The sequence below is a fragment of the Haemorhous mexicanus genome, chromosome 16 (genome assembly GCF_027477595.1).
Source record: "Haemorhous mexicanus isolate bHaeMex1 chromosome 16, bHaeMex1.pri, whole genome shotgun sequence".
Taxonomy (NCBI): Eukaryota; Metazoa; Chordata; class Aves; order Passeriformes; family Fringillidae; genus Haemorhous; species Haemorhous mexicanus.
Window position 1 is genome coordinate 10852447 of NC_082356.1, and position 27764 is coordinate 10880210.

General features: G+C 51.9%; 1 protein-coding gene across 1 annotated transcript; it reads left to right on the forward strand.

Annotated features, from left to right (window-relative positions):
* On the forward strand, positions 1 to 27764 carry LOC132334655 (hydrocephalus-inducing protein-like). The gene is made up of 13 exons (XM_059860750.1): positions 1 to 30; positions 1824 to 1958; positions 3416 to 3615; positions 6223 to 6331; positions 9424 to 9523; positions 10070 to 10188; positions 11319 to 11542; positions 13438 to 13505; positions 15671 to 15903; positions 17388 to 17488; positions 18733 to 18868; positions 19377 to 19481; positions 27681 to 27764. The coding sequence occupies exons 1-13, from the start codon at positions 1 to 3 to the stop codon at positions 27762 to 27764; spliced, it is 1644 nt and encodes a 547-aa protein (XP_059716733.1).

Consider the following 27764-nt stretch of genomic DNA (forward strand, 5'->3'; position numbering starts at 1 on the left):
ATGGAGCTGTCTCTCATTAATAAGGACAAGGTAAGTGCTGGCACCCGGAGCTTTAACACTGTGCTGGAAGAGGAGAGTGCTGTCATTCATCAGTGTACAGCAAAGCAAGTTGTCTGCTGCAGCACATGCAGAAGAAAATGTCTCAGCACCTTGTTCTGCAAGATGCTGGAAATCTTCCTGTGCTGGGAATTGTCCCCTGATTTTGGCCCTGCATTGATGGTGTCTATCCCAAAGGAGTTTCCTTCTCTTGCAAGCTCTGCATTGACAGGAATGTTGAGGGCTGTACAGTTCTTTCCTGCTCTCATGCTGTGCCTTGAGTCTATCCCACACCCTGTGTCTCCTTAATTAATCTTGGCTCCTGGTAGGAATCTCTGCCTCTCTCAGCCAGTTTGGCTCCCTTTGTGCAGCTGACAGTCAAAGCTCAGGGGCTGAGTCTTCTGCACTTTGTGCTGGAATCACTTCTCATCAATGGCATTGGCACTGCAGGAGACGTGTTCTGAAAGAGCCCTGCAATCAGGCTGATGGAGCAGAAGCAGTGAGAGGCCTTTAGGTGCCACTTCAGGCTCCTGCTCAGCTTCATCCAGTTCTGCTCAGCTTTTCCAAAAGGAACAGAGTGCTCTGCTTTCCCTTTGGAGAACCACAGCAGATCCAAAGCCATGTGCTCCTGGAGGTTTCCAGCTTCACTTGAAGAAATTGGGATTGTTTTGCATTTTGCCAAGAGAGCTGAGAGGGGGGAAAAGTTGAAAAATGTCAGCAGTTGTGTTCCAGCGTAAAGAGGAAAACTTGAGACCATTGGAATTTCAGTCAGGGAATTATTTTCTCAAGGGGGGCTTGTGCCAAGTGTGGGCTGGTGGGAGGAGACAGGAGGGAATCCAAATCATCTGGTTTAGACTTTTGGAGAGCATTTTGGTGCTCAGGGGTTGATGCTCTCAGTGTGCCAGAAAATGCATGTTTGCTGTGTCTGTGAATGCCAGAGGGCAGAACCTGGCCTGCTGGCTGCAGGCAGGAATGCCCAGCAGCCCAGCCTGCCTGCACAGGCAGCAAGAAGGCCTGGAGAGCCAAGACTGGCTTTTCATCCTGGAACCACACTGTCAGTCAGTGCTGGTCATGTTTCTCCAGGCAGAAAAGGCCTTTGAAGCCCACAGTCAACAGGCACAGCCTGTCTGTGTTTCTGTCACTTTTGGCAAGCTGATTGCTCTCATGGTTTAATGATTCTTCCTTGCTGCTTTACTGCCCATTGCAATTCTCTTTGCCATCTCCTTGTTTTAGGGGTTGTCTTGCTGTGTTCCTTCCTTCTTTTGCTTTTCAGGTTTGCTTTTCTTCCCAGTAAGGCCACAGGGCTTGGTCTCCTCTCTTCCTGCTCTGCCTGCCTGACTGTATCCCCACAACATCCTTACCCAAAGCTAGATTTGCTAGAAGGGAATTTCTTCCTTCCCCCAGGACAATGTGCTGGTTTGCTTTCAGGGAGCACATTCCCCTCTGGAACATGACAACTGCATGGCTGTGTGGAGGCAGAAGCCAGCAGGTTTTTTGGCCTTGTTGAATAGGCAGATGACTTGGTTCAGGTGCTCTGTCTCCATCCTCCTGGTGCTGACCTGCTCAGCCCTTCCTTGCCAGCAGGCACTGCCCTACTGGCCCTGGCCAAAATGCTGGAGGCAGACAGAAGGGATTCCAGTTCAGCCTTGTGAAGGATGTGCCTGTGCCTGCAGAGCTGAAAGTGCTTTGGGAAGGGGCCAAGGAGGGATGTCAGCAGGGCACGGACAGGTCTCCTCTGGTCCTGTTGGCACAAGTGGCACAATGATCATTTGGTGTCTTTGCTGCAGATTCCTTGGCTGGTGAAGGTGTCCATGGAGAGCTGCCCTTATTTCCAGCTGGCGTGCCCCAGGGATGTGTACCATGTGGTGCCAGCAGGCGCCTCTGCCCCTGTGCGCATCCGCTTCAGCCCCGCCGAGAACAAGGTGAGAGTGGAGGAGCCAAAGCACAGAATGATCTGCACAGCCATTGTTTTCCCTGCACTCTGGCTCCAGCCCATTGCATGCTGTGAGCTTGGCTCCAGGCCATGGGCAGGCAGCCTGCAGCCAGTCACACCTTGGCCCCTGCTGGCAGGCACTGCAGCCAGGCCTGACAGGCTCTGCTTCCCCTCCCTGCACATCCCTGAGCATTCCCAGGGGAAGATGCAGAGGGAACAGGATGGAAATGACAGAGGGCTGTTGATAGATGTTGGGCCATCTCTAGGTCTAGGTGAAGGGTTTTCATGATGATGGAAAACACCAGAGGAACCAAGAGGTCAGAGAGCTTTCCTCCTTGCTGACTGGCACCAGCTTCCCTGCCTGCCCCTGGGCTGGAGCAAAGACGGTGCTTTTTCACCCCCTCTGCTCTCCAGCCTTGCAGCTGTGCTGTCCCAGAGCACAAGTGAGCATGGTACAGCTGCAGGGCCAGGGCAGAGGATGTGCTGTGCCCGTGAGCCCGGCCTGGCACAGGCACACTGGGCTCTGGGTGCCCTTGGTCAGCAGGAGGTTGCTGAGCTGCAGGGGACTGGGACACCTGCCTGAAGGAGCTCGTGCAGGGCAGGTACAAGCTGCAGGCAGAGCTGTGAGCCCAGGGCTTGTGGCAGTGACACTACTGGGGCTCTGTCTTCATGCCTGTCCCTGTGCTTGCTCTGTCAGCTGGCACCCATCCCGTGCCAAAGGTGCTTTTGTGGGGAGGTTTGAACAGCAGTGCTGAGGCCCTGGCAAGTCTGATCTCAGTGCTGGGATCTGGAGGGTTCATGTTCTGATCTGGAGGCTTGTTCATAGGGAAGGGTTTAGGACATGGCATGGAAGGGAGGAAACCTTGCAGGGAAACAAAGAGAGGCCCTTTCCAACAGCATCCTGCTACCTCTTGGCACTGTTCTTCTCCTGGCTTGGTTGGAGAGGCAAAGTTAGAGAGGAGTTCTGAGCCAACTGATGTTTCTACAGCAGGCCAGAGGTGCAGGATCTCTTTGGGTGCAGCTGTTTTCTCATCTTCCTTTTGCTGCTTAGAGCCAGTTGAAGACTTTGTCCTATTCTCAGACAGTTGGAATATAGAAACCTAGAGGAATGTCCTGTGTTCCCAAGCACCATGTTCTTTAGAATGAACTTAGGAATTGTTTAACAATCATTAAAATTTAGAGTAAAATTGTGGTGGCCTAGGGTATGGGTATGACCTAGTGATACAAGAGCTGAATGCCACAGAGATAGGTTTTGCAAAAGTGCCCCGGTGCCTTTAAAATGTGACATATTAGTAGAACTTAGTGCTCATTTTAGGGTGCAATAGGTAAATCGATGCCCTTGGAGCATCAATTTACCTATTGCACCCTAAAATGAACAATAAGTTTTTCTTCTGCCATGGGGATGGCACTAAATGCCCTGTGCTGAGGCAGTTTCTTTTCCTGCAGGATTATTGCCACCAGCTGGTCTGCATGACATCAAGGGAAAGGATCGTTGTGCCAATTCGGGCCATTGGTGCCCGAGCTGTCCTGGACTTCCCTGCCCAGCTGGATTTCTCCAAGTGTGCAGTCCAGGGCAGCACCCAGAAGACTCTGCTGGTGCGCAATGTCGGTACCCAGGCAGCTCGTTACCAGCTGAGCACCCAGAGGTGAGGCAGCTCATCTGTCCTTGTGCAAAACACCTTTGGGGGACAGCAGAGCTGGGAAAGAGCAGCAAAAGGAACCAGAGCATTGCAGCTGCTGCCCTGCAGCCTGGCTGGAAGGGAGCAGGATGGATGGCATCTGCTCTTGCTTTCTGTGGCCTTGGAGCTTTCTCTGTCCCAGATTTGCTGGAGGCTGCTGGAACATGTTGGTAGCTGGCTTGCACCCTCCTGAGCACAAGCAGCTTCTGAAATGCTTCCTCAGCACTGTCAGCCAAATAGACCCATTCCCTGAGAGGCCACAGGCACGTGGCTTTCCAGTGGTCCTGGAGGGGACCTCTGGCAATCATCTGAGCAAACACACTGCTCAAAGCAAGAGCAGAGTCTGGGGACTGCAAGGTGCCATTGGGAGATCTGGACCTGGCTTTAGATGCCATAGAAGGGAACAAACATATCAATGGACCTAGCTAAAAAGCAGAAGAAAACAACGTGTTTTTCAAGAAAACCCCCTCCGTCCCTTATCTTTTCTGCCTGTCAGTTGCAGTAGTGATTCATTGAGAGGATGGATCTAACAGGGTGAGAAGTGTCTTAAGGAGCAGCTCACAATGAACAGAGAAAAGGCCAAAACTGAGCTTGCCAGCCCCATCTCTTGGCAGTGGTTTTCATTTGGTTATTACAGTGTCAGGGATGTCTCCTGCACAGCTCTTCTATCTGTGGGCTCAGGGAACAGCTTAGTGCTGTTGGCTGAAATTCAGAGGAGTTGAGAGATGACTGCTACAGCAGGAACAGAAGAGTCTGGTGGGTCCAGCCCAGGGTGGGATGTAGCAGGTGAAGGGGCTGAATTGCACTCAGTTTTTTCGGCCTGAAACTGAGTCCTGGACTTGGCTGGATCCTCTTCTCCTGATAATTTGAAAAAAAGAAGACACCTTCTTTCTCAGGCAAGCCCTGAAGTCACCTCCAGGAATGTTCTTCCCATCCTGCCATCTGAGGGCAGGAGCATGTCACATGGGGCAGGAGTGGGAAGGGAATGGAATGGAAGGGAGTGCTGAAGCCTGGCCAGGGATTCCCCTAACTGGCAACTTCTCTGTTCTGATGAAATTTCTGGCAAAAGACTAAGGGAAGAATCCTGTGCCTTGCCCCCAGCAGGCACTGATCCCCCGAGCCCCAGCAGAGAGCTGCAGCAGGGCTGGCATCAGCCCCGGGGCAGATGCAGGAGCACGTGCACTGATCTGGCTCTGGGGCTGCTGGGGCCTTGTCTTTCCTCCCCTCCCTCCAAAGTCTCACGTCCAGCCCATAAACATTGCTGGCTCAAGGCTTCTCCACCAGCCAGCAGTGATGTTCTCCCCAGTGGCAATGGGAACAGCTCAGCCCATCATTGCAGCAAGAGGTCCTTCATGAGCAGAACCTGAAGCAAGTTCATCAGCTGTCACTGCTGACATGAGCAAAGCTCAGCTTGCCAGATGTTCCCTTTGTTTTTGTGTGTGATGCATTCATCACCAAAGTCCCCAGAAGACACTTTGAAGTGACAGATTGACCAGCAGCAAAGCACCAAGGCCAGGAACTTTTGTTTGCTCAGTGGGGCTGTAGAAGAGCACAAAGCCCAGCAGCTGCTGGGCAGAAGCACTTTTCCCCTGGGCTGTCCCTGAGCATCAAAGCACAGAGTCTTGTGTTTGTCAGGCAAGAGCTCTTTACCTGGTGATCAATGCTGATTGCTCCTGGTAAATCCAAAGTGCACCAACACAGTTGCATAATTATTTCCAACACATTGCACAGAGTTTGTCTGGTGGGCCAAGCAAGCAGTTACCAGCCTGCATGACAATCCAGAGTCCCAGACTGCATTGCTGGTAAATACACAGAAACCTCCTGTTCTGTTTCCTTGATGTGCTCCTGCTGATGGTGCTTCATTGAGCTGGGATTGGACCCTTCGGACTGTAAATGGCATCCTCCTTTTGGGTCTTGTTTCCAGGTCACTGTATTGCTCTAATCTGCAGTTGCACTCTTTCAGAGTTTTGATTGCTCCTTTTCTTAGAAAAGGAAGCTCTCATTGAAATGCTGATAAAATGTGTCTTTTTGGCTAAATCAGGATGTTTTCAATGGAAAAGAAACCAAAGAACCACACTGCAACAGTAACTATTCCTTGGTCTTCAGGGAATAGTTCCTTCTCCCTGTCTGATTGCTAGGCTGTAATCTGCCAGGAGAGGGAGTGCCCTAATGTTTGCATCTCCTGAGATGAGGTTCATAGGCAGCAGGAAAAGAGAAATTCCTGAGGCAGTCAGTGTCAAGTTGTCATGCAGATAGCTCTGAACCCTCTCTGTGCTCTTCAGAAACCATTCTCTGATGGGATTGGTGGCAGTGGGACCCTTGAGCCTCATTGCAGAGAGCTGGATGCAGAGTATGGGGGAGCTGAGGTCATTTTAGTCCCAGGATCTGGTGAGGGCTGGATCTCCTCAGCAGTGGCTCAGTGGCTGTTTCTGATGCTGTCTGTTCTGGCTGTCTTCTGCTGCCTGTGCTTGGTTTGCTCCCTGCTTTCCCCAGGGAGCTGCAGTGAGCTGCAGTGCAGAAGGAATCTCCTGGCCAGGTGTCCCCCCAGCCCTGCTCCCTCTCTCTGTGTTGCAGTCCTTTCTCCGTGGTGCCGGCCACAGGAGCTCTGGGCGCTGGTGACACCGTGCAGGTGACAGTGGGATTTCACCCGCGGGCCAGCGGTGACCATTGGGGCTCCCTGGCAGTGAGCTGCAGCACAGGTGAGTGCTGGGCCCTGCACGGGCACAGGACAGTTCTGCACCATGGCTCCGTGCTGTCCCATCCCCTGCATTCCCTCCAGAGGTACCTCCCCTGCTCAGCTTCACCCCAAAGCAAACTGAGAACTCCTTGGTCTTTAGGGGCTTGAGAAAGTGAATCTCCTCTAACAGGCAGAGATTTTGGACTCCTGTTGTGCTGGGAGTTGCTGAGTGGAGGAAAGAGGATCCCTGATTCTCCACTCCCATGTGGTTATGCCTGGCTGAAGTTTTATTTGATTCCTGGGCAGTGCTGTAGGTGAGGTCTCCATCAGACTCTCTCCAATGCAGTGGATTTCTTGCACACCTCTGTCCCATGTGTGTCTTCTCCCCTGGCTTGCCACAGACCCTTTTTCTCTGTGGCCCTTACACATAGATGTAGTTTCTGTCTAACAACATTTTCAGGTGCTCTAGTTCTTTGTTTTGTGACAAACCCAAACAAATTTTTCCCTGTCCCCATTTCCCAGGCTGTTCCTGCTGTTGCAAACCTCTCACATCTGTCTCCCATTTGATTTCTAGACTGAGGAATCCCATTCAGTCTTAATGGAGAAGCTGCTCTGTACTTACTCATCTTTCCTTTGTCCCTTTTTTATTTCATTTGCAATGCTCCAGCTTGTTTTTTCAGATCAGAACAATATCAAATATTTCAAGACTGATGAGGCTTTGGCTTTGGCCAGGGAGATGATGATAATGATGATGATGATGATGATTTTCATGGTGTTCATTTTGCAGTGGTTTGTCACATTGCAGAGCCAGGCTGGTTGTGTTTCCTCCCCTGTGTCCCCTCCTGCTGGGGGCTGTCACTTCACTTGTTCCTCTGGGCCTCCTTTTGCTGCCCACCTGCCCCCAGGCATATTTGCTGGTCAGCAACAAGGGATCCAAGGGATCAGGAGAGACAGAGTCTGGTGGGATGCCCAGGGAGAGTCTGGGCAAGGCAGGACTGAGCAGGGCTCCTCAGCCCTGTCACCTGAAGGACTTGGATGCAGAAATCCTGGTGATCTGAGTGGTCACCGGAGCACATGGACCAATCTCCCTGTCCATACTGTCACCTTGGGGCTAAATCTCCACAAACACCCTCAGAAATAAGGTGTTTAAGGAGCTGCTCAGGACATCCCCACATTCTACACACAGAGCTGTCAGGATGGGATAAATGGACTGATCCACAGAACTCCTCATTCAGCTCAAAACTGTGACACTTTCTTCTGTGCCCTGTGGTTTGCTCCGTTCCTTGTGCTTCCATCAGGCAGTGAGCTGAGCAAAGACTCCCCTTTGCTTTGTTCCAGGGGAAGAAATTATCCACACAAAGCTCCACGGAGAAGCTGTGGATGTCAACGTTGGGCTGAGCACAAGTTCCGTGGAGCTTGACAAGACTTTCATCACCATGTCAAGCCACAGAACTGTGTTCATTGAGAACAGGAGTAACATCACAGCCCACTTCCAGTGGAAGGCTTTTCCTAGTGAGGAAGAAGAGAATGAAGAGAAGAGGAGGTTGGTTTGAAAGATGCATTTCAGTGAGATCCATGGCCCAAGACTGAAGCTAATGTTTGGCCTCAGGGGGGTGTTGGTGCTTTTGAAGGGTTTAGGCCAAGCAAACCATCCCTGGCACTGGGGTGTGTGTCCCTGGCCTTCAGGAGCTCAGCACTCAGCATTCCAGTTCCATTGATACTCCAGCCAGGGATGGCATTTTGGGAAGGAAAGGTCGATTGTGATGACTGGATTTCCTCAGGTTCTCATTGGGCTCTTGTCTCTCTAATCTTCTTCCTACATGACCTGGCAACATCCCTAAACATTTCCTGAATTGCCAGCCCCTCTTTCCAAAGGTGATACACCCTCTTCTTTCCCTTAGTTCCTTCAAAAGCATGGTCCAGGAGAAGATGGCAAAGGTGCCAGAAGACCCCATGCTGTTCTCCCATGACATTTTTTCCATTGAGCCAATGGTAAGTGATAGCTGAGAACCTCATTTTCCTCCTCCTCCTCCTCTTCCACTTGCTCCTCCCAAGACCCCTGCCCCCGTCCCCCCGGCTGCAGTCACTGGGCAGATCCTCAGCTGGCCCCATGTGGTGGGAGGGAGGACATGGAGTTTCTGGAGTGGCTGCAGAGCTCCCTGCTCAAAGCATTTGTGCCCTGCAGGCTCAAGGCAGGGCTGGGAACCTGACAAAGCCGAGCTCTGCTGTCAGGCTCGAGCTGCTCAAGGCACTGTGTGTGTGTCCCTGCAGTGTCACAGGGAGCAGTTATTGCAGGCAGGGGCTCCCCCAACACGTGGGGTTCAGCAGAGGCTGTTGGAGCACTGCCAGCTCACACACTGACCTGAAGCTTGCCACGGTTCCCTGGCAAAAGGAGGTCAAATTCAGCCCAAGGGTAATGCCAGAAATGCCAATCCCCTCCTGTAAGCATGCCTTGCACTATTTCTGAGTCTACCTTCCAGTGTCATCTGTGAGCCTGGACACCAGGGTGCAAGGCTGAAATGGGCCTTTGGAGTTCTCCTGCACACAGGGACACAAAACCTTTTCCTTTTCTGGTGATGCAAGCAAACTGCCACGTGCTCCCATCAAGCAGAGCCCTGATTCTGAGTGCTGGCATTGTGAGAGATGATGAGTACCTGGTGTGTGCACAGTGCAAAATCCCTTCTCATCTTGGAGTAAAGCCCAGAATAATCCCAACCTCTGCTTTCTTTCAAAACAGCTTAACTAATATTTGCATTTCAAGGAAGGGCATCATGTTCTCTTCTTGGTCACTCCTATGGCCCATCTAAGGCCAAGAGCCACCAGTGCACAGGGGCAGTTGCATCCCACTGTGGCTGCCAGCAGCATGATGTGAGCAAGAGCTTGTGTCAGAGCAGCAGGAATCTTGTGGAGAGTGGGAGCTGATCAGCTGAGCATTGAGAGCTTCCAGCGCTGGGTTGAGCTGGGTTTGGAGGGTTTCCTTGGCTCCTTGGGTGGTTCACTCATCACTGATGCTCTAAACAAAGGCTTACAGGAGTGTGGTTGCAAACAAGCAGTGTGAAGTGTGCAGAGCAATGTTTTGCTGTCTCTCTCTGTTGTAGGAGGGAGAAATCGGGCCGAATTGTTCGGCCGAAATCAAGGTGACCTTCAAACCCCTGGAAGCACTGGAGTATGGAAGTGTGGCTTACTGCAGCATCTCAGGTGCAGCTCCTTTGCCCTGCTTCTCTGCCCCTCAGTGAAGCCATGGTGCAAGCCTGAGCCCACTGGGCTCCCATGGAACTGCTGGGAAGAGTCCCTGGTCAGCAGGGACACCTCCCCCTAGACCAGGAAGCTCCAAGCCCCATCCAGCCTAGCTTGGAGCACTTGCAGGGCTGGAACCTCCACATCTTCCCTGGGGAACCTGCTCCAATCACTCACAGTAAAAAATTCCTTCCCTGATATCTAACCTCAATTTCCTTTCTTTCAATTTCTACCCATTACTCCTTGGCCTGCCACTCCAGGACACCAGAGATGTTTTAAACTCAGCAAAGTGGTGGCTCAAATTGGAAAGCAGCCTGAGGAATGGGTTAGAAATTAGAAGTCAGCCCCAAGGGACATCTCCTGAGGGGAGCGAAGGGTCCAGATCTTCTCCTGCAGCATCAGGAGCTGGTTGCATCCAGCTCAGTGTCAGGCACTAGCACTGAGGCAGCCTGGAAAATGCAGTGTAACAGAGGGAATGATTGCACTGCAATGGACATCTCTCCCCAGGCCGTGAGAGCAGGCTGCCCCTGCAGCTCCGAGGGGAAGGCCAAGGACCCTTGGTTGAACTCAGCTCTCAGACTCTGGACCTTGGGAACGTTTTTGTCAACACCCCCCACGTCTATGAGGTGAGCAGCAGGACTTGGGATGGATCCTGATGGCTCCTGAGGCAGCAGCAAGCATGCTGGAGCTGTGGAATTCCTGCCACCCTGGGCACTTGTGAGCAGGGAATATTTGATGTCCTGCTCAAATCTGGGGGGGGTCAGAAAGGTGTGTCTGTTGTTCCTGAAGCCCCAGTCCCTGCTTTTGGGCAGCCTTCCTTAGGGATCAGCTGGGAGGCTTCCTGCACCACAACCCCTTGGCCCATGAACCCAGCACTGGCTCCAAAAGCTGCATGTTCAGAGGCTTTTGTGGCAGTGCAGACACAAGGTTCCTTTGGCCTGGGCTCTGCAGAAGCAGCTGACACAAACTGGCTGCCTTTGAGCTTCAGCCCACTGCAACAGCTTCCAGGCAAGTGTCTCCTGCTGATTGCTGCAAGGCACAGGAAAGCCTTGGGAGTTCTCTCCCTTGCTGACCAGTCCCTCAGCACACTTCAGCCTTGGTGCATCTCTGGCTCTAGAAAGAGAAAAGTGTTCCTGGGAATAAAGCAAAACATTTTTCTACCTATTTGCCTCTCGCACAATAGTATCAAGCTTGCCAAAAAAAACCATGAGAGATCAACTGAAGGGGTAGAAAGTGAGGCACTGCATCATGCCAGACATTTTCAAAAGCTTGGCTGGGGAAGAGAAAGACACCCTGAGTTTTCTTACCAAAAGATGGTGCTATCTGTACATTTTGATGCTGATGCCTCATTCCCAATGTATTGTTTTCATGGTGTGGGGAAAGGTGAATGAGCAGATGGTGCTGGTGGAACTGTGCTAACTGGGGCAGCAGCAGCTCTGGGGTGATTCCTTAGGCAGCTGCAATCAGCTCACGTTGCTCTCAGGGCCAGCTCTCAGTGAGCTTGGTGATGCTGAGCAGAGGTGCACAGCTCTGTGTCCATGGGATCACCCCAGGGTGAGTGCAGTTCTGGGGAGTTACCTCTGCTCTGCAGGAAAACCCAAAGGCAGAACTTGTCCTGTTGTATCTTTTGACTTCTGCCACTCAGCAGCACAAAGCATCTTCTGCCTTTTCTGGCTGTTCTTGGCATCATGAGACAATAACTCCCAAGAAGGGAAGGTTCCACATGTATTTCCACTTTGCTTTCTTGCTGCTGCAGGTGAAACTGATGAACCGAGGAGCTCTTGATGCTCCCTTCACCTGCATCCCTTCAGCCACCAAGGTGGGCTCCTGCTTCAAGTTTGCACCCGAGGAGGGCATCATTGCAGCAGGAGGGAGCCAGACTGTGCAGATCTCCTTCAGTGCCACCGTGTTGGGCAGCTTTGAGGAAGAGTTCCAGCTCAGAGTGGCTGGATCTCCTATGCCTGCCATCCTGACCATCAAGTAAGGACCCTAGGAGCTGGGTGGGCACATCTGTAGCTGTCTCTGGGACATCCCCCACCTACCTCATGTTGGGCTGGAGCAGAGAAAAAAGGTGTTTCCTGAGGTCTGAATCTGTGCTCTGATGCTGGCACTGCTTTAGTGTGAGGATGCCTCCTGCCCTTGGTGGTGCCTGGGAGCTGGAATGACTCCTCCCTGCAGAGATCTCCCTGTGCCTTGGGCCATGGCAGGCAGTGGGATGGATCAGCCTTGGGCAGCAGCTGTTCTGGGATGTCCCACCTGAATGGGCCAGCCAGGCTGATTCTGCAGCAGCAGCAGTGTTTGTAAAAACTTGTGTTAATAATCCATTGCAGGTGGGCAGCAGCAGCCTCAGCTCACCTCTGCCAGCCCTGCTGGGAGGGACAAGCTGTGCTCCCAGCTGCTGTGCACAGAGTGCTCTGGTGCCTCCTTGGCACAGCCAGGAAAGGGCTGAGGTGGGAGTCAGGGAACTGCAGCAGGAACTGTCCCAAAGACTTGGGCATCCTCCTGTGGGCTGGGGCCATGGCAAGAGATAATCCTGGCCCAGCACAAGGGAGAAGGGCTGATCACAGGGGAAGCAGAGCTCAGTCCTCAGAAGCACAGCAGCGTGAGGCCTTGTCCCTGCCAGCCTGAGCCATGTGCTGCTGGGATAATGTAGTGGGAGCAGGAGAGCTGTTCTGGCTGCTCTGCAGCTTTGGAGCTGGGCTGCTGCTGTTGGCAGGCACTGGCTCAAGGCAGTAAAGAAATGGAAGCAATCTGCACTGGATCACACCAATAAGATAAGGGAGAGGGATAAAAAAGAGCAAGGAAGTTCTTACCTAGCAAGAGAAAAGTGGCAAGTAGGTGTGCCCACAGTGGAGAAACAATGATGCTGGCTTTGTTTTTGGAGGAAAAGTGCTGCTTTTGTATTTTGGAAATCAAGAGGGAACCTTTCACCATCAAAGAATTGATTCTCCTCTGTCCCTCCCCAAAAGTGATCAGGGGTGTTTCTGCATAAGCAGCTTTCTCCTTGGGCAAGGGCAGGTGTCTCTTGTTGAGATGTGCAGAGCAGAGCCAGGGGCAGTCCTGTGAACACAACACAAGGCCCAGGTCACTGCTCCTTGAGTTTGAACCAAAAGGCAGAGTGGGCATTGATTGGCATCAACCATGAAATCAACTGGTGAGTGTTGTGCAGCTTCAAGTGCTGATTTCAGTGGATGTTGGTGACTTTTGGAGTTTGTCTGCTGAGTTCAAGAACAGCTGAGGTGCTGTGCTGGATTCAGGACACCCTGGTTTGGTTGCTGAAGCTGTTGCTCTTGGCTGTGCCAGCTGGTGCACTGCTGACAAGCTGGTCCTTTCCTCTGGGATCCATCTGTCCCCGGCTAGAACTGTTGCTGCTCCTTTCAGAGGATGATTGGGCATGGCCTGGATTGATGTCTCAGAATTCTGTCTGTAATGATTGTGTGGGTCAAACTCTGCTGAGAAAGCTCCTCCATGGGAACAGCAGTTCCAGCTAAGAAGGAGCAAAGCAGGGAACCTGTGGCTGCAAGGGCTGCTTACAGAAGTGTGTGGGGACACCTTTATGTCCATCCCCTTGCAGACGGGGAAACTGAGGCACAGAGCCATGTCTGGATGTGTGTTCAGGGTCCTTCATGGGACCAGCAACAACCTGGGGGCTTCTCCTGCCTGCCCTGTGCCCAGAGCCCATCAGTGGCTGTTGGCTGCTGGCCACTTGGCTTTAGCTGCCTCCTGTGCACGGGGCCCTGTGCTGAGCACATGGGGCTGTGTTGGTTGGAAACCCAGGGTGCCCTGAGCCCAGGTTTTGTGCCCCCGAGCCAGGACAGCCAGACCTTTGCAATTCCTTTAACCGAGCCGTTTCCTCCTCTGTCCTCGCCCTCCAGGGGCAGCGTCAGTGCACTGAGTTTACACTTCGACCTCCCTGAGCTCGACTTCGGGGACATCTCCTTTGGTGAGTGTTCCCTGGGCTGGGACACAGCCTCAGGGATCTGTGCCTTCCAACAGAACAGCATCCCTCACTCACGCTCTGCCCCAGCAGCCTCTCCAGGCTGTGAACTGCAGGGCTGCTGCTGCCTCAGGTGGCATTTTGCCATTGGGAGATCCAACAGAAGCAAGGAATATAAAGTCAGTGTTTTCTGGTGTCTCTGTGCTGCTTTGAAAGACAGATGTCTGTCAAGGAAGGTGGGAATCTTCCTGCAATGGAAAGATGAGCCCATCCCTCCAAATAATTCTACCTTTGAAATGAGAGGGCTCCCAGGCAAAACTATGGGAAAAGGAATAACAGTTCTTTCCTAGACTCGATCAGGAGAGCACAGATAAGAAGGCAAGAACAGACGTTTCCCAGGCGCCAAGTCCCGTTTTTCCCCTTGAGTGGAGTTCGGGTCCCAGCAGGAGGAGCTGTGGGATCCGGCAGGGCAGTGATCCCCTCCCAGCCGGTGCAGGGAGGGAAGGAGGGAAGGGAAGGGAGGAAGGAAGGAAATGCTCCTTTTGCAAACTGCCAAAGGGCAGGGGGATGTCGGCAGTGCGGAGCAGCAGCAGGCAGGAGCAGGGCAGGCAGGCAGGGTCGATGGCAGCGCTGAGCTGCAGCCAGGGCAGTCCCGGGGCCAAGCACACAACCTCCCGCAGCAGCAGCGGCCGAGCTTCGATCCCCGAGCGGGAGGAAGGGAAGCTCCGCTCACTGCCCGAGCTCAGCTCCGACTGCACAGCCGCCCCCAGTATCACGCCCGAAATCCCAAAAAACCCCGAAGGGAAAAGCCCAGCCCCAGGGCCAAAACACCCCAAAACCCCTCTGCCCCTTCCCAGACCAAGGGCAACATTCACTGCCAAGCCTAAACCCAGAACAATGAAGTTCCTGAACTTTGGAAGGAAACTCATTGCCTTTCCTGAGCTGCTTCTTCCCCAGCCTGCATCGGCATGGAGGCACTTGTCAAGTTGCCTTGTGAAGAAATGAAACAAGCAAGGCAACAGATAGAAATATGGTTCTGAACCAGGAGATTGATCCTGCTGAATCCAATTTCATTCCTAAGGTCTCTCCAGCTGAAGGCAGCTGTTGTATCTTTGCTTCTTTGTGACTGTTGACTGTTGTCTGCATGTGCTGAGCTCAGTCTCATTTGAGGTTTTGACATCTGGGTTTGTCCTTTTTGTGCCTCTCCTACCTCCCTGCTGGAGTCACTGCTGGAGCTGGCAGTGGTCATTTGGATGGGCCCAGAGAAGCTCTGGGCTGCAGCTGCAGTCCCCATCTGTGTTCCAGGGACTCTTGGTGAGCAGGCCTGGGGAGAAGTCTCCTCCCCACAGAGCTGGCTAGCCCAGCCAGGTGTGCCCTGCAGAGCAGGTTGTGGCTGCTCTGCGGGCTCGGCAGGACATCCCCACCATGAGTGGCTGTATCTCTGGCTTTCCAGGATGGAAAGCAAATCTCAGAGCTAAAGTGGGCTAAACCCTTGCAGGCAGCAATCCCAGTGAGCAGCATGGCTGTGATGTCCCTGTTTGTTGGGTGAGGTGGGACCTGATTCCTAATTGCTAATCTCAAAGCAAGGCTTGGGTGTGCCCCCAGCTGAGTGGGCTCTGAGCTGTCCCGTGCTCAGTCTGTTTGGCCCAAACCAAGAGATGCCTCAAGGATGCTGCAGAGAGAAGCTGCATTAGGGTGCTTTGCACCACGTTCTAGTTCCTGATTCCATCCTCACTTTCTTTTGCTGTAGCTTCTTCTCAATGACGACTCCCTGTTTATATCTCTTGAAAACAGTGGGAGTGTTGGCAGGCTTCCCAGGGAATTTGACAGCTTGAATTCTCAGAGTAAATGCTGGGTCTGGATGCACACCCATCACTGAGAGATAAGTGGTGCTGGTTTGGGGCAGGTGAGGGAGCTCCTCCCCATCCCAAAGAGAGAAGCTTGCAGTGTTGAGCAGGGCTAGGAGTGGGCATTTTCAGGGCTGCAGTCTGGAATCTGGAAACTGTGTCAAAGGGAACTAAGTGACGATTAATTCCTCACGCACCTTCTCGGTGAGCTGTAGTTCAGATAATAAAGAGCTGAACTCCAATCCCACTTTGATCCTGCCAGGATATTCACCCCAGGATCATGCCATCATGGGTGCCTGACTGGATATTTGTGTCCTTTGCCAGGCTTTCCCTACACCCAGCGCTGTCGCCTCACCAACAGCTCCGCGGTGCCGCTGACGTTCCAGCTCCGCATGTCGGACGATGGCACGCAGCCGGCTGTTGACAGCGTGGATCAGATCCGCAGGCACAGCGACCCAGCCTGGAGGAAGGGAATCCATTTCTATGTTGAGCCCAGGGAGTTCACCATGAATCCCAGCCGAGGGACCATCCTCCCCCAGGGACACCAGGACATCGAGGTACAGCCAGAGTCCAGCCACAGACGCTGCAGCACCAGGGCTGAAGCTGCACTGGAGTGTGGGAGGGCTTTAGCTCTGGTGCCAGCTTTGAGCATGGTGGGAGGGAGAGATCTGCACTGCTGGGAGGCCTCTGCTAGCTGGCTTACTCGGGATGTTCCTCCAGGAGCACTGTTTGGTTTCCAAAATCATCTGCTGAGGTCACATACCTTATGGTCAAGGCCTGAAGCCATTCTTGTGTTTTTGAGAGCAATTGATTTGATTGCAAGTGGGCAGAGCAAGGATGATGGCAGAAGGTGGCTGTTAGAGAGATGTCATTGTATAAAGCAGTTAGCTTTTCTTCTGGGTCTCATTTCCCCCCTCCTGGGGAGCAGAATGATTTGTGTTCACTGCAGGAATCTCTAGAGGGGACAGAAAACTTTGCAGCCATGTGTAGTGGTTCAAATTTATTTTATTGATTTCTTCTTAAGTGGTTTGTTCTGTTGTACCCCCATGTTCTCCCCGAGTTGTTTTACCCCTGGGTTTCACCCTCCCTCAAAGCTGTCCCTCATGCCATTCCTTGCCCCTTGTTCCAGCTCTTTCCCTGCCTTTCAAGGCAACCCACCCCCTTTTGTTCCCCAGCCTTCTTTGCCAATTTGACCTCGAGCCATTCCCTGTCTGCAACACTCCTTTGGAATTCCCCTATTCCTGGAGGTCCCATTGGCCCTTGTGAGCCATCCTCTCCACCCTCCTACCCCAAGTGGCCCCAGATGTACACTTGATGTAATCCCCTCCCTGCTCCCCTGAGGATTCCCTAATGGTTTGCTGTTTGTATCCCCCCCCCTCCCCCCCCCCCCGATTTGTGCCTGTACAAAAGCCATTTCACAGGAGTGCCCAGGGCTCTTTTGCCTCTGATCCCCTTGCTTGGAATAAACCCTTCCTTGTGGAACTTCAAGACAGGGAGCCTCCTCCTTTCTTCTCTGCCTGCTCCCTGTCATGGCTTGTCTCTTGCACCATAGAGCAAGTGGCTCTGAGGGTTCTGCCTCTGGTAAGTGCCCATCCTGAGGCAGTTCCCCACTCCTGGCATGGGGCCAGAGTTCTGAGAGCCAGCCCGGGCTCCGGGTCCCACGGCAGCCATGAAGTGCCCAGCACCTGCTGGGCCACGCTTTGCCCTCAGCTTGCTGCTGTAAAGCTGAACTCATTTTGTTCAAGTCAGATTTCCTCTGCATGGATGTCATTGTAGTCAGATGAGAAATTGGACCCCTAATTTGAATTCAGTATTGCAAAGAGCTTTAGTCTAATGTCTGAATGTAGCTGACCTATGCCCTGATAGCAAGGTGTGTTTAACAAATCTGGTATTGCCAGAAGGCTTTTGTTCCTCTGAGACTGTGCTCTACACATGGAGCTGCAGAAGAATGAAGGCCAAATCCTCCTCAAGAACTGGAGGATATCACAGGTGGGTAATGAGCTTTTGTAAGGAAGAATTTCCTGTTCTTCTCTTCCACCAGGTGACCCTGTGTTCCAACACGGTGATGGAGTTCCGCCGGAGGATGCTGGTGGACGTGGAGGGCATTGGCAAGGGAGTGACAAAACTGTTCATCACAGCCAGGTACCAGCCCTTGCCTGGCCTCCCCCAGGCACTGCCTTGCACAGGCTTTGCTGGCTGCAGCTGCCAAGGAGAAGTGCTGCTTAATGGCCTCATGTTGTGCCAGCTGGACATGAGAACAGCAGGGCTTGGGCAGCAGCCTGTGGTGAAAAGCAGCCCTGCTCACAGCCCAGCACGGTCCTGGGCCCTCTTCTAAAGGGACCAGGAATGATATCATTTCTTGGCCTGGGTTTTGGTGCTTGAGGTGGAACAAATTTCCCGAGGGCCTCCTCTCCTTCTTGCTGCAAGAGGTGGAGTTGTGCTGGTTGTGACCAGCGTGCATTGGTTTGGGCCACAGCAAGCAGCCTGCTGAGAGTCAGGCTCTGCTTCTGTTCATGAGGGCACCTGGCAGGGGGGAAGTGGCTCTCAGCAAGAGTGGCGAGGGCAGGGTCTTAGGAGGGGAAAGCAGCCCTGGATGTGGCAGCTCAGTCCAGTTTTTCTCCTTCCCTCTCCTTCCCATTTTGAGCTTTAATATTCTCAGAGTTGAGACTAAAGGCCGTTGTTGCTGCAGCAGAATTCCATCCTGCAGTGCTGCTGTGGGTGCCAGTTGAATGCCCAGAGGGATGCAGCTCCCTGGTGCTGTTCCCTGTCCCAGGCAGAGCCATCCAGTCAGTGCCTGGGCTGCCATTCTGTAAAGCAGGTGGAGCTGGGGCCATTCAGTGCCTGGAGCTGTGCAGGGAAGGAGGGAGGGAGCTGCAGGGCCTGGGAGGGGGTGATCAGCCACTCTGGAGGGCAGCTGGTGTCTCGTGCCCTCCAGGGCTGGGGCAAAGAGCTGAGTTCTCAGGCAGGGCAACAGCACCATGGCAGAGAAGGGAGTCATTTTTCCTGAGACACTGGAGCTGTGTGTTCCTTGAGCCTTAGTGAGCCCTGATTCTTGTTGGGAAGGCTCCCCCAGAGCTCGTGGATCACTGGGACTGTGACAGGAGTCCTTGCAAGGCTTCTTGGGCAAAGGAGGGGCTGAGGCAGCTGTGGCACAAAGTGCTCTGCCTGGGGCACTTGGCAGCCTCTGGGTGCTGCCTCAGGGTTTGCCCCTCCTTGACAGGACCTGTTTGAGTGGGAAGAGGCAGAAGGCAATTTATCCCTGTAGGGCTGTTAAATGTCCATTTGACAGTGACCAATGTGTTCTGCTGCATTGCACAATCTTTGGGGGTAAACGTTCTCCATTCTCTCAGTATCTCTGATTCCCCTGGGGTCATCTCTTTGCCCAGATGTCTCGTTCCTGAGCTCCAAGTGTCCCCCTATGTGCTCCAGTACGATGAGTGCCACCTGAAGGTGCCCTATGAGAAGAAGCTCGTCATCAGGAATCCCAGCCACCTCCCTGGCTGCTACGGGCTTATTCCCCAGGTTTGGCATCACATCCACCTCCTCCTGTCAAATATTATTGAGGAGATTATTAGGGGAAAAAAATGGTTTGGATAAGACTTTGCTGCTTTCTATTCAGTCTTAAAGATCGTCTGAGAACAGGATCCTACCCGAATGTAAACTTGAGGAGGCAGTGTAAGCTGCTGAGGGAACAGTTGATGTTCTAGTCTTCAGGGTGTTTTCTTGTGGGAGATCTTAGAGGGTTGTGAAAAGCTGCTGCATCCAGAGACACCAGTGCCTGTGCTGGCAGCCTCCTTGCAGGATCCCCTGCGAATGTTAAGCCTCCAATTCTTGCATCTTGTTTGTGCCTTTTACCTTTGTCCTGGGGAGTTTTAAACGTGTGTGTAAGTTGCTGTTGCGGTGGATGTTAAGGAGTCTAAAGTTTCTTCAGAGGTGCCTCTGAAGCTGCATTTCATTCTGTCCCTTCCAGAAACGCAAGGAGGACTCTGCTGTGTTCTACTCCAGCCCCCAGCCCTGTGGGATTGTCCAGCCCCAGAGCACAGCAGAGATCCCAGTTGTGGTGGAGGTGCAGGCGCTGGGCGAGCATCGCACCAACGTTCTCATCGGCGTGTTCGGGGATGAGAGAAACCCCCTGGTGAGGGCAAGGGGAGCTGTGTGCCTGTGGGCAACTGCTCCTGGCAGGGGCACAGGGACAGGGATTCTTCTGGGGAAAACAGGCACAGGCTGCTGTGGAGAAGGACAGGAGGGATGGGTGGCACAAACAGTTCGTGCCTTAGAGGTGGGAATCTCAGTGTCTGACACAGAATGGAGTTGGGCTAAGCTGGGATCCAGGGTCATTTTAGTTCATTGTTCTTTAAAATGCTGTTCACTTTGGAAACATCTGGTTTAAATGCCATCTCTCTGAGCACAAAAGAGGAGGTCGGAAGACTTCTAAGAACCTTGAGCTTTCTATAAAAGAAAGGAAAGCTGGCATTTGAAGTGTGGATGCAAAGATTGAAACTTATCTTAAGACATATGGAAATGGTGATGCCAAATTCCCTGGATGGCAGCAAACATCTGAACCTGGGCCATTGTGGCACTGCCTGTAAATCAGTGAACAGGAAGGACAGGCAGTGCAGGCTGTGCCAGGGAGCCTGAAGTTTGACAAAACAGTTGCTTTCAACTCTCAGGCTGCTTCCCTTAAAGAGGAGGGTTTCTCCCCACCAGAACCAGTTGTTTAACTGTCAGCATGGTCTTAACTAGAGATTTCTGGCAAATCTTTTACCTTTGGGCCAATAATTTGTACTTTGAAAGGTTCTCTTACCTTAATCCTTTTCAATTTGGAGGTGAACATGTAATTTTCTTTTTCCCCAAAAGCCCAGCATTTCAGCTGGAGAGTGCTAGGTGTCCCTAAAGAAATAACGTGAGCAGGGTTGAGCTGTTGAAGGTTTTTTAGGTTTCCCTGTTGTAGTTTGGTTTGGGTTTTTTTAAAAATCTTTCTTGCTTGCTTCCTGGCACAGAGAGCACAGTTACGGAGCTCAGGACGGCTGGCAGAAACCTCCCCAAGCCCAAGGCTGACAGAGCTTGGCAGGATCCCAGCACCACAGCCTGTGTATGTATGGATGGGGAATGTGACCTGAGTCACCTGGGAGTGCTGGAAAATGTCAACCAAGGCCCCAGCAGTGTCAGGGGAACATTCCTGATAAATCCCTGTTGGAGCTGCAGAGTTTCTGGCCTTGGGCACTGGGGGGGGCTGTGCTGGCTGGGCACTGGCTGGGTCTGCCCCTGGGTGCCTCAGATCTCACCTTTTTGCTTGCCTTCTCTGTCCTTTCCTCTCCCACTGTGCTTTTGGCATCCCCACAAGGTGTTCATGCCTGTCCTCTGGAGCTGCTCAGTGCAAGCAGTTGCAGCTGCTGCAGCAGCTCAGTGTCATCCCTGGGCTGCCTTTAGAGCAGAGCTGCTCCAGCCTGGATTGGGAAGGGCTGGATCAAACCATTTCTCAGTTCAAGGTGCCAGCACCCAGCCAGGGGCTGCATCCTGACCAGGAGCTGCTGGTGCAGGTGTCCCTCCCTCCCACTGCAGGTCCCTGTTCATAGTTCTCTTATTTTCCAGAGATGAGCTTCACCCACCTAAGTTCAAGCCCCAACCACCAAAGGAGAAGAGAACCGGCTTGGACTCCTCAGCATCTCGATGGCGGAACTTCAAGATCAGAAGGGAGGAGCCAGTCCCAGCCCTGAGAGAAGTGCAGGATCTTGCCCAGTCTTCAGGAGCAGAGGTAGATTTTCTTGTCCACCCAGTGCTTGTGTTGCCTCCCCAGCCTGCCAGCACCAAGTCATGCTCGTGCTGACCTCCCTTTTTGCTGCCCTGCTGTCCTGTGCCCTGGCAGTGGGCTGGGCAGCAGGGCCAGTGGCTGGACATGGGGTGAGTGGGAGGGAGAAAGAGGAGAGTTTTCCTTGGAGAAGCTGACTCAGATCCTACAGGCCTGTGCTGAGTGTGGGATGTTTTGCCTTGTTTCCTTCCCAATGTAAGATGAGACTTTTATCTGCATCATCATGCTCAGAGCTCCAGCTTCCTTCCCAGAGCAAGCTGGGATGAGTCCTGATCTCCATGGAGCCTCTTCCCAAGCCAGCCAGACTCCCTGTGTGCAGGGCTCTGCTTTCACCCCAGAGCTGCTGTTGCACTGCTGGCCCTGAAGCTCTCTTACAAAGGGAGACTTTGCAGAGTGGCTGTCTCTTCCTCCCAGCACAGAAAATGGCTTGTTTTTCAGGTGCCAGCACAAACTCCTGAAAACCCTCCCCTCCCACGAGGCTTGGAGGGATTCAGGTGCTCCCTGGACGTAGTGCACACTCCCCTGGAAGGCAAGAGGGAATCTGTCTCACTTGCCCATTGTCAGTGTGGCCAGCAGGGCTGGAGCTCCCAGTGCCACTGGGGGCCCTCAGCATTGGCCACAGAGGGGCCTCCCCTCCCTCCAGGCCCAGCACAAAGTGCTGCTGAAGCAGCTGCTTGTTGGAGAGGCCGTGCAGGACACGTTGTGGGGCTGCCCAAGGACACTGTGCAGCACCTGTGGAGGGCACTGCTCCCCCTGGAACTCCTCAGGTGGTCCATAGGAAATTTTTGCAGGAGCTTTTGCTGTAGCACCTTGAGAAAGCAGCATTTCAATCAGAGAGAGAGGGGAAGAGCCTCAGGAGTCAGATGAGCTGGGCTGGACTTCTTCCCTCAGCTGCAAGAGCTTTCACTCTGAGTCTTCTCCTTCTCTAAAAGCAGGAGTTTTTAAACTTTTTCAAGGCAAGTTGTGCATCAGAGAGAATTTCTACTGCCAGGAGACATCCCAGTTCCCTTTCATGTAATGTACTAATTAATGCATTGACCTGTGAGCATGGGAGAAGATTTTCCCCATGGTCCCTGCCCTGGTCAGTGGCATGGATGCAGGATGAGGTGAGGGTGATTCTGGCAGTGTTTGGAGAATAGGCCCCTCCAGGTCCAGCTGCACTTTGCTCCAAGATGCTCTTCTGCATCCATTTCCATGCTCAACACCTCAATCTCTCCTGTCTTCCATCCAGGCTTTCAGTATCCTGCCACTCTCAGGTGTGCTGCAGCCAGGACAGAGCCAGCAGGTTTCCTCCACCTTCTCTGGCCACCTCAGCAGCACCTCCAATGTCACGGAGCTGTGCCACGTGGAGGGAGGCCCCACCTGTGAGGTGCTGGTGACCGGGGAGGCCTCAGGTGTCAGCTCCTCCCTGAGCCCCCGGGAGATCAGCTGTGGCTCTCAGGCACCTCTCAGGGACAGGTGAGTGAGCCTTGCATGGGTTACTGCTCTGCCATGGGTTCTTGTCCCTGCAGGGCTTCCCTGCTCCAAGGACTCTGAGCTCAGAGGTGCTGCATAGCAAAGGCCAGAAGCAGCACAGGGATGGCCACTCTGAGCTCCCTGGCTCCCAAGAGAGGAAGGACCTTCTTCTGTTGAGACAGAACATCATCTGCTCTATAGGAGTGCTGAGCCCTCCTGGCTTAGCTGCTGCCTGCAGGGAGCTGGGCTCTGGGCTTGCCTTGGCACTGCCTCTGGAGGTGTCTTGAAGTCCATGGTGTTGAGTGGCATCTTCTTCATCATCTCCCTTCTTCACCAAAGCAGTGGGATTGTGGGATGGGCAGGCATGGGGCACAGACCAAACCTTGCTTTGGGTCCTGCTCCTGCCCCAGATGAAGTCCTTGCAATGCTGATCTGCCAGGTTCTCCTTGTGGTGGGACAGCACCCAGAAAAGCTCATGTCCTTGAGGCTCCCCTTCAGCTGCAGCAGTAGGCAAGCACAGGAGAAGCTCAGCTCCAGCAAGGCAGCCCAGCTCAGGACACACAGGCCAAGTGTGGAGCTGGGAGGGGAGGCTGCTCAAAGCAAGCCTGTGCATCAGGACTTCTTCAGGCCAGGCTGAAGTTGGTTTCATGGGGAGGAGATGGATGAGGCTGCTTCCAATGGTTTCCACGGCAGCCAGCCCTGGTTTGCTTGGTCACAGCTGGGTTCCAGCAGGAAATCTGGCTGCCAAGAGCCTGTCTGGCAGGAGAGGAGTTCCTGCAGCCTTTGCTTTCTGACTGACAGGATTGTTCTCATTAAGGAGCAGGCTAGGAGTCCTTAAAACCAAAGATCAGGGACAGAGACTCTCTAACTAATTAAAGTCAGACAGTGGTGTGTTTATTAACACCGGCGGGCGGCACCAGAGCCGTCCCTAAAAGGCGTGACCGCGCTGCCCAAGGTTCTCTGCCCTCTCTTTATTTCCCAAGATCTTACATACAATACATCTGCACAGCCCCAGCCCCTCCCATCCCTGCTCTGTATTCAAATGAGGTCATTGGTCCTTCACACCTGTGCAATTCTTCTCTTGAATTGGGTCGGTGGTCGGAAATTGGTCAGTGGTTTTAAGGGATGAAGTCAGGAATGTCTTCATCAGGTCTCTGTGACCCTCTGGCATGATCCAAGGTCCCCTGCTTAGTGATTGATTGACATCAAGTCCAGGTGCTAACCCATTGTTCTACTGGTTTCAATTTGTTCTTGGAAAAGTTCACTTACTCCCCTTCCTTCTAGAAAGAAGCTCCTAATGGTAAACAATAGAACAATCAGCTCCAGCTTAAGCATCTCATAATCATTAACCTATGGTCTGCCTATCTACCTTACATCCTGATCCATGGGAATTGCTTCTAACCCTCAGCTGAAATCTTAACCCTTTAAAATCATGCTTCAGCTGTGCCCAGGGAGAAGGGGCTGAATGAGCTGAGTAAGAATGGTAGGAGAGAGAAGCAGATGTGAGCAATCTGTGCTCTGCTCTAACTTGGGAAGCCAAGAGACAAAGGGCGTTTTCAGCACCAGCACAGAGAGCTGGTGGATCAGCCTTTGGCACTGGGCTGGAGGGCTCTGGCTGAGCCTTAAGAGGGAGCTTGCACAGTCAAGAGCTGATGATGGCAAAGCTCAGGTTTGGCTGGTCCTGGAGGTCCCCTTCCACCAGTGCCCTCACTTGGGATCTTCCCAGCCTCTGTGGGTTGAGGAGAATTCACGGAAATGGCCTCAGGGTGAAGGAGTGAAGTGCAGGGCCAGCCAGGACTGGTGAGCCCAAGTTTCTGGTGGGGACTCTCAGCCATGTTTTCTGTTTTGTCTGCAGAAGGGAACTGAAGCAGCCCGCTCAAAAGCTTCAGGAGGAGGCCAAAACCTTAGAGGAAGAAAAGAGGCAGAAGGAGGAAGAGAGGTGGAAGAAGGGAAAGAAGGGAGTTTGTGTGGGGAAGCAGCCTCCAAAAGCAGAGAAGGGGAAAAGCAAACCACCAGAGATGAAGGAAACCAAAATCCCAAAAAAAGAAACAAAATCCCCTGAGAAGAAGGAAAAGAAAGGCCCAGAGAAGAAAGAAACCAACGCCCCAGAGAAGAAGGTCACCAAAGCCCCACAGAAGGGGAAAGCCAAAGTCCAAAAGAAGGGGGGGAACTGAAATCCCAGAAAAACCACATGGGATGGAGAAGGACTCCTAATTTTTTTATTCACACAACTAATTATACTCAGTTTATTAGACATCTTGTTTAATTTTAGCTAGTTAACAAATTTCTTAGCAGTTTTTCTATTATTGTTTAATAAATAGATTTTAGTTGTGCATCAAATCTCTCTACTGTATTGTTTTTCTGTTCTCTTCACTGATTCTCATGGCACAAATCCCTTGTTCTTGCAGGTGCATTTGTTTCTCACCCTCAGAATAGATTGTTCACAAAGTCTCATTCTCAAAATCGCTTCACATGGGAACTTGTAACTGCTTAGCTGCACTCAGAGGAGATGACAGGCCAGCTGTTAATAGAGCAGAGCAAGGCCTGATTTCATAGGGCCTTTCTTTTATCATTATTCTACCTGTCTATGGCATCTCCCCCTTTTTGTTCATTTAAAAAAGGCTCCTGTGTTCTGATGTTGAAACTGCTCACTCTTGTGAGGGTATTATCTCATCAAGGTTATCACTGGTTATCTATTAGATATGGGATAAGGTAGATAAAAGAGCAATTACAATCAACAAAACTTACCAAATTCTATCAAGTCATTGACACAGGGTTTTGCAGCATGAGAAAACAGAAGAATAATGTCCAATGTCTCTTGGGGAAATGGAAAGAAATGACCATTGTTTCCAATTAGTTGAGAAGGATGAGAAAGTCCATTAGCTGGAAATGTTGATCTTTGCCATCCCTGAATGTCCTCCTGGGAGCTGGAACAGGGAATAACTGGAGAAGGTCAGTAGGAGCACTGTACCATGAGGGTGCCATGAGGCTTTTGTTGGCAAAGTGCCTCTGTCAGTTTCCAGACCCAGCCATGTCTTGGCAGTCCTCCTCCTGCTCCTGCTCTGGCCACAGAGGCTGCAAGGTGATGAGGTTATTTCTCTTTGCCCTGGGCCTCATTTTTTCAGAGCTGATCAGTGTCTGATGGAATGAACAGGTGACAGCTTTGAGCTGCTGATGATAAAACACAGGCACATCTTCTCCTGAAGGTAATGAATCAATTGGGCTTCACTGTGGTGCACTCAGTTGGGATTTAGATATGGTGAGCTTTTTTCCCAAATTTCTCATGTAAATACTGCATCATTCAGAATGATTAGTTGTCCAAATTTCTCATGTACAATTTGCATTATCTGAACGTTCTTAAGGTGCTATTTCCTCTTCTTTTTTGTTTTTTAAGAATGAGATGCATGTCTTTTATTATGAGTGTGAAGCAACATCATAGTAAATTAATACATGCAGTGGACAAGAAACTTACAGCAATTAGAAATAATTTGGACACAACAATCAGGAATATTTCAAATAGCAGACAAAACTAACAGCATAGGTGGATTTAGGTAAATAGCAATCTCTGAAATAATGTACCATCATCCCAGAGTCTGCAAACAGCTGACAAACCTCCATTCAGGGGGGACTTGGATCATTATTTCCAGACAATAATTCCCAAGCTCCCTTTAAAAATAGTTCAACAGTCATGTCTAGAGGGTCAGATTGCCATGTCCAAGCAACTCAAATCTAGTTTTGATGCAGAAAACATCTGGCTCTGTTGGCAAATTCCTGTCCAGGCAGAGCTGAGGCCTGGCCACCACCCAAGCTCTAAGTGGGAGAGAATTCCCTAAATGTAATTTAAAACAAGGCTCTTGAGAATGGCACTTAGGAGTGAAGGTCTGGGGGTGACAGACTAATGAACCATCCAATAGCTGTCTCCTCCAAAATTCCCCCAGCACAGAGATGCTTTAAACCCAGCAAACTGTTGGAGTGGTTCTGTAATAATAATTGGGGCTGCATCTGATTCCTTGGAGGAGATGTCACAACACCATCAGTTTAGAGGAGGCTTCCCACAGAGCTGAGAGATCATTTCTTGGAACTCTGAAAAATCCTTGAAAATGCTGAGACAGCCCTGGGTCAAACCATGGAGGATTTTGGTGGGATTTGGGGCAGATTGTTTGGTGTGTATCCAGAGTGACTTTGGGCAGATTTGGGGCCTGCTTGGGGCAGGTTTGGGGCAGGTTTGTTGCTGATGTTGGGGTTTTTCTCCCGTTTGCCCAGCTGTGGGCAAAGCCCCGAAGCACATCCTGTTCCTGCCCCAGCTCCTGAGGAGCCCAAGGAGCTGATGCTCTCCATGCTCTGCCCCCAGGGACATCTGGGGCGATCCCGGCATCCCGGGGATTCCGGGGATTCCGGGCGGCCTTTGGGCATTGGGGGATTTGGGGGGTGAGAGGGGTGAGAGGGGTGAGGGGGGCTTGGGGCTGGATTGTTTGGGGGAAGTATCGGGATTTGGGGTGGAATGTCTGCATTTTTGAGGGTGAATTTCTGGGGTTTTAGGAGGAATGTCTGGATTTTTGATAGGAAATTTCTGGATTTTTTGGGGGTGAATTTCTGAATTAGGGTGGAGATTTTGGATTTTTGGGGAGGTTCTGGATTTTTTTTGAGGGGGAATTTCAGGATTTTTGTAGGAATGTTTCTGGATTTGGGGGGAGGGGATTTCTGGATTTTTGGGTATGTTTCTGTAGTTTTTGGGAATTATTCTGGATGGGAACTGAGGTTGGTTTTGGATTTTTTGAGGAGGACTGGTTCTGGATTTTCTGGGCAAAGTTCGTTTTTTGGGAATGTTCCAGGATTATTTGGAGGAACATTTCTGGATTTCTTTGGGGAACATTTCTGACTTTTTGGGGGAATTTTTCAGGATTTCTTTTTGAGAACATTTTTGGACTTTTTTTGGGAACTGTTACACATCAGGGAACATTTCTGAATTTGGGGGGGGAACATTTCTTGATTTTTTTCGGAGAACATTCCCAGGTGTCTGGGGAATGTTCCCGGGTTTCTGGGGCTCTCCTGACCCAATTCCCATCCCAGGTTCCCAGGGTTCCAGGAGCTGCCCTGGTGCCCAGGCACCGCAACATCGCCTGGGTGCAGTTGGAAAAACCCAAAATGTCATAA

Coding starts and splice junctions, on each gene's coding strand:
- LOC132334655 (XM_059860750.1), top strand. CDS start 1: ATGGAGCTGTCTCTCATTAATAAGGACAAG. Junction 11,543..13,437: donor CCTGCCATCCTGACCATCAA/GTAAGGACCCTA, acceptor CTCGCCCTCCAG/GGGCAGCGTCAGTGCACTGA. Junction 18,869..19,376: donor GCTACGGGCTTATTCCCCAG/GTTTGGCATCAC, acceptor GGGATTGTCCAG/CCCCAGAGCACAGCAGAGAT.